This window comes from Chlorella variabilis (genome assembly GCF_000147415.1).
Source record: "Chlorella variabilis unplaced genomic scaffold CHLNCscaffold_10, whole genome shotgun sequence".
Taxonomy (NCBI): domain Eukaryota; kingdom Viridiplantae; phylum Chlorophyta; class Trebouxiophyceae; order Chlorellales; family Chlorellaceae; genus Chlorella; species Chlorella variabilis.
This window is the reverse complement of record NW_005435078.1, coordinates 1,244,328-1,253,939: the sequence shown is the minus strand read 5'-3', so window position 1 is coordinate 1,253,939 and position 9,612 is coordinate 1,244,328. Positions and strand designations below refer to the sequence as shown.

The window sequence follows — 9,612 nt, the reverse complement described above, 5'->3', positions numbered from 1 at the left end:
ACATTGTAGCTCTCAAAGCAGTACAGGCGCTGCCGCCAGAATCGCGTGTGGGCGGCATCCGGGTTGTCCATGAGCATGGGCACCAGCACCAGCCAGGTAAGAAAGTCGACAGCCAGAGACATCTGCGGCGGCGGCGGCGGCGGCGGCGGCGGGTGGGCCCCGGCGGGCGGCGCGCGGCAGCGGGGTGGGCCGTGAGCGGCGGGGTGGGCGGTCGTGCGGGCACACGCAGCGGCGGCAGGCGTGGGGAGGGCGGGAGGGCCCCCGCACGTTGTACGACTCAAAGTTGTGGTACACGGCACGCCAGTAGGCGGCGCGCTGAGGCTCCCCCTCCTCCCTCTCCAGCATGGGTACCAGCACCAGCCAGGTCATGACATCTACCAGCAGAGCCATCTGCACACCCAGGCGGCCGGGGGCCGGCGGCCGCGCTGGCAGCCCTCCGCGCATGCCCGGCTGGCAGGCGCCGCGCATGGTAGGGGCGCGGCCTGCCTTTGTCGCAGGCAGCGGCCGCACCCCCACCCCCGGCGGCTGTAGCATGCCGTCGGGGCTGCCCCAGCACTCACCGGCGTCACCACGCAGAATGTGGCCAGGGTGGCGTTGCCCAGCCAGTCCACGCCCCGGGACGGCTGCGCGGCGCCGTGCGCGCGTCGGCGCTGGCGCGCGCGCCGCCGCCAGGCAGCCAGGCTGGCCGCGCTGCCGAGCGCAAAGAAGGCGGTGAGCAGCCACCAGTTCCACACTGCAGGGGGCGTGAGTGGCATGCGTGTGCCGGCAACGGTCGGCGCGGGGACAGCGGCCACTGCCTGGATCTCGCAGCAGCGCGCTTTGTGCACAGCGGCGAGACATGGCTTGCGCAGCGGGCAGCCACCGGGCGCCGGCCCCGGCCACCTGGGCCTACCTGTGTAGAACACAAACACCCTCCTGCCCTTCTGCACCACCTGCCGCACACCGATGAACAGCGACCAGCCCAGCATGGCCAGTCGGTAGGCCAGCAGCAGGTGTGGGGGGCCTGCAGCGCGAGGGCACAGCGGATGATGCGCCGAGCGGCAGCGGCAGGCATCGGCTGCAGACCCAAGCCGCCTCTGCGTGCCCAGCGGGCCCCACGCCCAGCCCCTCTCACCTACGCTGCTGGCAATGATGTCGTCAGGTCGCAGCCCACCATTCTTGCGGTTGCTGCAGGGCAGGAGGCGGCAGCAACCACCAGGAGCGCTCGGCAGGCGGCAGCGCTGGGGAGCCAGGGCCACGGGGGGCGAAGGGTGGCGGGCGGGCGGCGGCATGCTCCAAATGTGTCGGCAGCGCATGCACGCCAAATAGCACGCCCCACAGCCTGCTTTTGATGCGAACAGAGAGCGTGTGTGGGGAAGTGCACGTACAGCACAGGAAGCGGCCAACGGACCTCAGATTGATGAATATGATGCGCCAGGCCCAGGCGGTGACTTTAACGAGATAGATGACAGTGGGCAGCACCATGGCGCCTTCAGCGGGCACACTCCACAGGCCGCTACAGGCCGCCACCCAGCTCTGGGGGAGAAGCCTGGGTTGGGCGCATGCCCTGGAGAGGACCCACGATGGATGGGGGTCCGGGGGCTTATGCCGCCAGCGGGGCGGGCTGCACCCCGGCTCCCACACATCCTGCGAGAATTTTGCTGGCCATCCTGCATTTCCCCACAGGGCTGGTATGCCGTTCAATGCTGTCTCGTCCAAAATTGCTTCATTACTGTGCCATTCTATCTGGGCAACCCACCCATCCGCCGACGAGCCAACCCGTGCATCCCAGCCGCCGCCGCCGCGCCGTGCCCGCCCAGCGCTCCTTGGCAACCTGCTTGATGGATGCTCACAGGCCATGGGAGGGCCATGGCAAATCAAGTTGAATGCATGCATGGCATTGATGTCTGTGCACTGAAATTGACAGGTGAATCGCCGCAACGTCATCTCTCTCTGGCGCCCGCTCCTGCGGTCACATTCCAGCCTGCTGCACTGGCCCAGTCACTTCTTCCCGAGCTCCACATACGCCTTCAGCGACAGCAGCGGGTCCCCGCCGCCGCCGGCAGCAGGCCGGGCCCCCTGCTGCGGCTGCCCCGCCTCTGGCGCCGCGCCCCTCCTCCCACCAGCGCCGCTTGTCCCTGCTGCGCCCTGGGCCCGCGCAGCCGCCTCGCCAGCAGCCGCAGCCGCGGCAGCCCTGGCCGCTCCCTCCTCAGCCGCCTCCAGCTCCTCCACTTGAGGCATCTCAACCATCTCTGCGCTGCTGCTGGACTCGGTGGGGCTGATGCGGCGGGGAGGCGCCACCAGCCCGCCAGCCTGGCCCTCGCCGGTGCCGCCGCCGCCGGGCCCTGCCTCCGCGCCCTGGCCAGCAGCAGCCGCCGCTGCGGCCGAGGGTCCCGCCTGCTTCTCGGCCCACTGCTGCAGCGCTGCCATGATGGTGATGCGTTCCTGCAGCAGGGAGGGCGGGACGGGCGGGAGGCGGCAGCAAGCATGAGCAGGTTGCTCGCAGCAAGGTGGCTTCCACACCTCGCAGCCAGTGGTTGGGGTAGGCTGGTGTGGGGCTCCCTGTTCCCGCCGCCATCAGATGATATCTCAAGGCGGTAAGCCACCGCAGGCACCACCCCAGCCCACCCTGTGCCCACCTGCACCGCCTCCAGCTTCCTCAGCAGGCGCCGCTTCCTGCCGGCGTTGCGCCCAAACATGGCCGCCACGTGCGCCAGCGTGCCGCCGGTCAGGCGCGCCAGCACAAAGGCGCCGCCCAGCAGCCACACGCCCTTGGACAGCAGCGGGGCAGCAGACTTGTGGAGCGGCAGCGCCTTGATGGTCTGGTGCACCAGCGCCACGCCAAACGTCACCGCAGCCGCCACCGACAGCTGCAGGCGCGGGGGCAGGCGGGGGCGACGGGCAGGGGATGGGGTCAGCCGGCGAGTCGTGCCTGCTCCAGCAATCTGGCTGCTGTTTCCCTGTCCACGCCTGCCGCCACCCAGCAACATGGGGCAACGACCCTGCTGCGCAGCTCAACTGCCCCGTTCTGGCTGCCCTCTGCTGCTGCGCACTCGCCTCCTGGGCGACAAGCTCTGGAGGCACCAGCTGGGTCTCAAACTCCTCCAGGTCAACCACCATGCCGTGCGCCTCTTCCTCCAGCGCCTCCACGTGCTGGCACAGGCTGCGGTACGCCCGCTGCACCACATTCAGGTCGCCGGCATGCATGTCCCCGAGCTTGCGCTGCAGGCGCAGCACCTGCAGGCACGCAAGGGCCGCGTGCAGGTGTGTGCGCGAGCGGGCGGATAGGAGCCGAGGGAGCCGAGTGGCTCGGTGGGCGGCGGCGGCGGCGAGGCGGTGCTGCCTTCCTTGTCTCCCACGGCAGCCTCGCGCATCGCGCTCACCTCCTGCTGCAGCGCTTGCACCTCCGCCTTCAGTCGCGAGGCCTCAGCCTCGGGCGCTGCAGGCCCTTGTTGGCCTTGGGTTGTCATGAACTGGTGTGTAGGCGGCCAACACCGGCTCGGGGTGGGAATGACAACACGGCAATTCGATTGAGATCGAGTTTGGCTGGAGGCTGGCTTTCTTGGAACTGCCGCCCGCCAGGCGGGCGGGCGGGCGGGCGGCCAGCCCCGTCAGCGGAATGCCCGCGACTCGACACTGGTTGCAGCGCGATGCAGGCCGCATGATTTGTTACAGGCAATCCTCGGCATTCATCAGAACAGTTGCAACTTGTCGTGTTGGAGGAATGCAGGATGCGATCGTCATGTGGTGCAGGCAGAAGCGCACGGGGTCAAGCGCATGAATGAATAGAGAATCAGCATATGACACACAGCACAGGCAAAAAGTGCACGCCCTCCAGAATGGTGGAAGGGCGGCCTCAAAACAAACACTTTGACCGGGTCAAAGGCGCACATCGGGCCCCCTCCGGCCCTCACGCCGTGTCCTTGAACTGGCCGTTGCGGTACTGCTTGGGCACCGTGTTCCCGCTGGCCCCCTCCTTCACGTCCAGCCAGTCCTCCATCCACTCCCAGGCCGCCCCCGCAAAGGTGGTGTTGATGCCTATGTCCTGCTCAGGCTTGGCGCAGCCCATGGCCTTGACGTCGATGGGCTGCCCCGCCTCCAGCGCCGCCACCGTCAGCGCGCTCTCCTTCCAGTGCGCCAGCCGCGGAGTGCAGCTGTCCTCGTTCTCGCCCAGCTTGCAGTCGCCGCTGCAGGGCGCAGTGGGCAGGGGAGGGGGAGTGGGAGGGGGGCAGGGAGGCAGGCATGCATGAGAAGGGCTGGACGATGGTGCAGGAGCAAGAGAGGGCCATGCCCGGCCGCCGCCACGCCGTGGCGCCGCACATCGTTTGCTGCCTCCACTGCCGCCGCCCTGCGCCCGCGCTGCGGCCAAGCAGTCCTGCGCAGGCCCTCCAAAAAACAGGGACCGCCGCGCCCAGCGCCAGGGCCCACCTGTACCACTCCATGCGGTCCTTCATGTTGCTCAGCAGCCCCGCGTGCCACTTGAAGTGGTGGATGGGCACCACGCTGTCGGCGGCCAGGCCGATCCACAGCCGCAGCTCCGGCGGCAGCTTCTCCTCAGCTTCTGGCGTGTCCTTATACCGGTACTTGTCCGCAAAGCGGTGGTAGGGGGTCTGGTTGAAGAGGTCCAGGTCAAGGTTGATGCCGCGCGGGCGGGCGCACTTGGCGGGGGGCGGGTCGCAGGTGCCGTAGTACGCCCGCGCGTCGTCTGCCTCCACCAGGTGCTGGCTGCCGCGGCTGGTGCGGTGATGCGCCTGCGAGGGGGGAGGCGTGCGGCTGGGGTGAGCCGGAGGGCGCAGGGAGATGCGCCGGCTCCGCCGCGCGCGCGCATGTGTGCGCGGACGGCCACCACCACCACCACCACCGCCACCACCAAAACAACGACGCGCCGCCGCGCCGCACCGCACCGCCGCGCCGCACGTGGGGCCGGCCGCTCACCCTGAAGGCCACCACCTTGGTGTCCCAGCCCTTGTACAGCTTGTTGGCCACCTGGCAGGCCAGCGGGTACTGCTGGAACAGCGGCGCCACGCCCGCCGCGGTGTCGCCCATGGGCTGCGCCACCGCCGCCAGCACGCCTCCCGCCGCCACGCGGTCCACAAACCTGCCGCGGATGTAGGTGGCCATGGGCATCTGGCTTTCAGCCAGGTCAGCAATCGCCTGCCTGCGCGCACACAAGTGGGCAGCCTCTACGGTCAGGGCGGCGCCGCCGGCTCAGGCGCTCGGCGCCGGCTGCGCGAGAGGCTGCGCCGCACGCCTCCGCGCCGCCGTTGGCCGCGGGCGGGTTCCATTCCGCACAGCACCTTGTCCCGCCCCTTGCCTGCTGCCCGCCGACCCCCACCACAGACCCCCCCACCACACCACACCGCCAGCCCGCTCACTTGATGAACTTTCCTCCCCAGTCCTGGAACTCGTCCACGTCCGCCGCCACCACCCAGTCCGTGGGGTCTGACACGTAGTCCGCCAGCATGGACAGCTGCTGCACCATGTGCTCCTCAGACGAGTACCGCCCCTCCCACACCCTGCAGGCAGGCGGGGCGGGCGGGCGGGCACGCCTGGCGGCGTCGGCACGCCGCGCCCTTGGCCGGCGCTGCGGCTCGATGCATGCACGGCCTGCTGCAACTGCACCGCTCCCTCCTTCCCATGCTCACACCTGGCACCTGCCCACTCCCCCCCCCCACCCGCCCACCACACACCCCTCCCCCCGCCCACCTGCACTCCACCGCGTATCCCGAGCAGATGCCCATGGCGTCCTCCAGCCCCTTGCGGCTGTACCTGCCCGGCGTGTGGTGCAGCAGCACCAGGAAGCGGCGCCATGTGATGCCCTGGCCGTGGTAGTAGTTCAGGAAGTGGGGCAGCAGCTTGTTGCCGTGGTAGTCGGTGTTGACCAGAGTGTACACCCACACCCTGCGGCAGGACGGTGGTACAAAACGCAGTGCGGTGGGGGGTGGCAGAGGAGAGCGCGGGAGCGTGATGTCGGCAAGGGGTGGCAGGCATGCGAGGGCAGGAGGCGCAGCGGGCTGGCGGAGGAGCGTGTGCCCAGCAGCCCGAGACAGCCAGGCAGCAGCTCGAATCGGCGCGGATGGAGCGCACGCAGGCTGCACGGCCGAGATAGGGCGGCGGCCGCCTTCGGGCACCCGCCCTCGCCCTCCCCAGCCGCTGCGCCGGCCAATCCGAGCCCGCCACCACACGGCCAATTCATGGGGCCGAGGGTGAGCGCTGCCACGGCTCTCAGCCAGGGGTTGGTTGGGAACAACCCCATGCAAGAGCCATGGTGACGGACATGCGGGTAGGGCTGCAGCGCCCCGCCCAGAGCAGCGGCGCACCTGGAAGCCACGGCATTCCCGGCTAGGCACAGCAGCAGCAGCGCAACCGCGAAGCTGGAGCCGTGTAGCCGCGCCATGTGCTAGATGCGCGCCTCCTGCAGCCCTGGGCACTCGCTAACGGCTGCACTTGGCTTTCATACGGCCTAGAGTGCGGCCGTGACTGCGCCAACCCGCGCCACTGCCCGCCACGCTAGGGAGAGGACGATCTGGCTCCTGGGCTGTGTGCGTTGCTCGACAAGGGCTGTAGGCGTGAATAGAAGCAGCTTCTTGAAGAAGATGCCCACTTGCGGCTGCAAGCCGCTGGTATGGCGGCTGAGAGCCATGTCAGCAGGTGCCGCCCCTGCTGCGCTTGGCCCTCCCGCCCCTGCTTATGTCACCTGCGCCAAACCGCTGGCTGCGAGCATGCTGCTTCTCGGAGTGGCCCTGCTGCTGCTCGTCATTTTTCTTCGACTTTGAAGGTTCTAGGATCGCCCAGCTAGTTTACAGCCCCAGGTAGCAGGGTAAGCGGCGGCTGAATGTGCTCCCGCATATTCCTGCCGCAAGTTTGGAGAAGGCCAAATGTAAAGATGAAGGCCAGATGCTAGCTCCATATCACGTTATTCCCAGTTCCCAGTACCGTCATCAGTCCTGTCACTGAGGCACCTGCCGCTGGCACCCCCTTCGCCCGCTCAACACGCCGCGACCGGCTGCGGCGGCAGCGGCGCCGCACGCTGCTGCTGCATCTCCTCGGCCACCACCGCCTGGAACTCGCGGCGCACGCAGCGCACAAAGCGGCTGAAGCTGCCGCCGGCGTTGAGCTCCGCCAGCAGCTCCGCCATGCGCGGCAGGGGGGGCTCGCAGGATTGCACTGCAGGCAGGGGCAGACCGACAGGTGGGTTGTTTGCATCCTGAGCAGCCTGCAACTACCGCTGCCGCGCTACCCTTCAGCCAGAAGGTGGATGCACAAACGCAGCGCCCGCCTGTCCACCTCTCCCCTCTTCACACTGCTGCACAAGCACAGCACATGCGCGCCGCTGCCGCTGCCCAAGCCAGCCGCCGCCCTCGCGGCTCGCCCAAACCGCGCCCCCAACGCACCCGCGTAGCTGTTGTCCCCCACCACCTGCACCGCAAACTGGAAGGCGCGGGCGTGGTCGCGGGGGTCCACCTGCGTCACTACCACCCGCAGCTGCTCGCCGTCGGCCTCGCTGTGCTGGAAGTCGAGGCCCAGGCGGCGCTGGTACATGGCCAGGGCCTGGTGCAGGGCGCCCAGCTTGCGCTCCTTCAGCGCCTCCTGGTTGGACAGCGCTGCGCCGGGCGGCAGCAGGGGCGGGTGGGGGAGTGCAGCAGTGGGTGAGAGCAGCGGAGGCGACGCAGCAAGTGTGTGCGCGTGTGTGTCGCAGCGCAAAGGGGCGGCAGCAAAGGGAGGCAGGCAGGGACGGCTCAGAGCAGGGGGCTGCTTCTCGAAAGAGCCTCGACAGCGCGTGCCCACTGCCGTTGTTTCCCAGGCAGCAGGTACAGCCGGGTGCCAGCTGCGCGCTCACCCGCCTCCTGCCGCTGGAAGGCATCCGCCTCTGCCTCCAGCGCCTCCTGCACCTCCCGCACCAGCCCCGGCAGCTTGCCCTGCTCCTCGCGAATGCTGGCCAGCTCCTGCTGCAGCCCAGCCACCTCGCCCTCCTCGGCGGCCAGCCCTGCATGCGGTGGCAGAGCGGGGTCAGACCAGCAACACCTGCTGAAGCTGCGCCAGGCCGTATGAACAATCGGCAACGTGTGAGTGGCTGCACCGCTCAGTTCCGCACCATGGTGGCAGCAGCAGCGCCCGTGGCGGCCGCAAGTGCTTACGCTGCTTAACATCTGCTGCTCGCTGCTCGAGCTCTGCCTGCTGCTGCTCCAGGCCCCGAATGGCGGCTGCAGGCAGGCGTGGTGGGACCACAGGCGTTGGCGGCACGCAGCGGCGACCGCGGCAGCGGGCGCCCCTCAAAACCGCAAAGCTTGCGGCATGAAGCACTCAGGCCCCTACCTATCCCTCCCCTTGCCCCTTTCAGAGAATCAGGCCCGTCAGCGCACCTTGGAACTCCCTCAGCCTGCCCAGGTGTCCGTCGCAAAGGCTCGCTGCGCCGGCCACCGTGCGCTGCGCCCACGCGTGGAACTTGGTTTGGAACGAGTCCAGCTGCCGCTGCAGACCCTGCAGGTCGATGCGGGCTGCCATGGTGTCCCAGTCGTGTCGCTGGAGGGGACAGGGAGCGTGGGAAAGCCCAGCTGTGATCGGCTGCGCGTGCAGGGTGGGGTGGGAAGACGCTGCGGTGAGCACGTGGCGGTCCCCCCGGGGCTGCAGAACGATGCGGGACACCCTCCGCGTTGCTCGTTTTCATTCCCGCTTCCAGCTGTCCTGTCCTGCCGACTGTCCCGCAGCGTGTGCCGGCTTACACAGCGGCGCATCGAGCAAAATGCCCTGCGTCACGCATCGAGGCGTCGACTGTCGTGAGCCAAACCCGCCGCGCCACCAGCCGCGGCTCCTCCAAACACGCCTGTAGCGACACCTCGGCTGGGCCGCGCTGTGGTGAGCCCCCCTTATGTCTGGAGCCCCCTAATTGATTGAAAGACCGTGCAGACACCTGCTGGCGGTGACAGGGGCCCACCGCGTGCACCTCCCCTGCAGCCCCTTCCGCCACGCGCCTTATGCAGCCCCAGCCGGCCCGATGAGCCGGTGGGCAGTAGCTCTGGTGCTGGCGACGCTGCTGCTGGCCAGCAGCGGCGCCAGCAGCCAGGGCGACAGCAAGGAGGCGGCGGCCCCAGCCGCCGCTGAGCCGCCCCCACCCGACCTCGGCTCGCAAGGCCAGCAGGACGAGCAGCAATACCTGGGACCAGACACGAAGGGAGGATCGGGTGGGGTGGGGCCGGGGGGGGACACCGGTGTGGATGCAGCCAACATCGACGGCAGCGGCGACATTGGCAACATTCTGGGCGACGCCAGCCCAAGTCCCAGCCCCAGCCCCAGCCCCAGCCCCAGCCCCAGCCCCAGCCCGTCGCCGCCTGAAGGTGATAATGGGGAAGGGGGCTACTCTCCCAGCCCCTCTCCCAGCCCCTCTCCCAGCCCGGGGCCAGACGGCGACTCTGGCGGCGGCGGCGGCGATGGGAGCCCCCCTGCCCCCGCGCCGGCACCAACGCCCACGCCGTCCCCCGCCCCCTCCCCAGACGGCGGCAAGGCGCCCGCCGCCAGCGTGCCATCCCCGCCCGCCCCCGCGCCGGCGCCGACGCCGGGCCCGGCCTCACCGCCGCCGCCGTCCCCCGACGATTTCATCATCGCAAACGAGTCGCCCTCCCGGGGATCCTCAGA

General features: G+C 69.3%; 4 protein-coding genes across 4 annotated transcripts in view; 1 reads left to right on the top strand and 3 right to left on the bottom strand.

Annotated features, from left to right (window-relative positions):
* CHLNCDRAFT_134050 (hypothetical protein) overlaps positions 1-1,464 on the bottom strand; it is a gene marked incomplete at both ends in the record, with an annotated part of 2,674 nt that extends 1,210 nt beyond the window's left edge. The window contains 6 exons of the mRNA XM_005847607.1: positions 3-122; positions 268-390; positions 561-733; positions 893-1,003; positions 1,115-1,167; positions 1,391-1,464. Coding sequence (XP_005847669.1) covers positions 3-122; positions 268-390; positions 561-733; positions 893-1,003; positions 1,115-1,167; positions 1,391-1,464 — 654 coding nt within the window. The remainder of the gene's footprint in view (positions 1-2; positions 123-267; positions 391-560; positions 734-892; positions 1,004-1,114; positions 1,168-1,390) is intronic.
* Positions 1,465-3,889: 2,425 nt separating this feature from the next.
* Positions 3,890-6,376, bottom strand: CHLNCDRAFT_134048 (hypothetical protein; the record flags this gene model as incomplete). The annotated part of the gene is made up of 6 exons (XM_005847606.1): positions 3,890-4,166; positions 4,408-4,730; positions 4,915-5,137; positions 5,355-5,495; positions 5,686-5,880; positions 6,300-6,376. 6 exons carry the CDS (start codon positions 6,374-6,376, stop codon positions 3,890-3,892), a joined length of 1,236 nt encoding a protein of 411 aa, XP_005847668.1.
* Positions 6,377-6,967: 591 nt separating this feature from the next.
* On the bottom strand, positions 6,968-8,484 carry CHLNCDRAFT_52384 (hypothetical protein; the record flags this gene model as incomplete). Its single annotated transcript, XM_005847605.1, has 5 exons — positions 6,968-7,146; positions 7,374-7,583; positions 7,820-7,966; positions 8,118-8,183; positions 8,343-8,484. The coding sequence occupies 5 exons, from the start codon at positions 8,482-8,484 to the stop codon at positions 6,968-6,970; spliced, it is 744 nt and encodes a 247-aa protein (XP_005847667.1).
* A 238-nt stretch (positions 8,485-8,722) lies between these two features.
* The window catches only part of CHLNCDRAFT_134046 (hypothetical protein), a gene marked incomplete at both ends in the record, with an annotated part of 8,141 nt that continues 7,251 nt past the window's right edge, over positions 8,723-9,612 (top strand). The window contains 2 exons of the mRNA XM_005847766.1: positions 8,723-8,756; positions 8,961-9,314. Of these exons, the coding sequence (XP_005847828.1) occupies positions 8,723-8,756; positions 8,961-9,314 (388 nt within the window). The remainder of the gene's footprint in view (positions 8,757-8,960; positions 9,315-9,612) is intronic.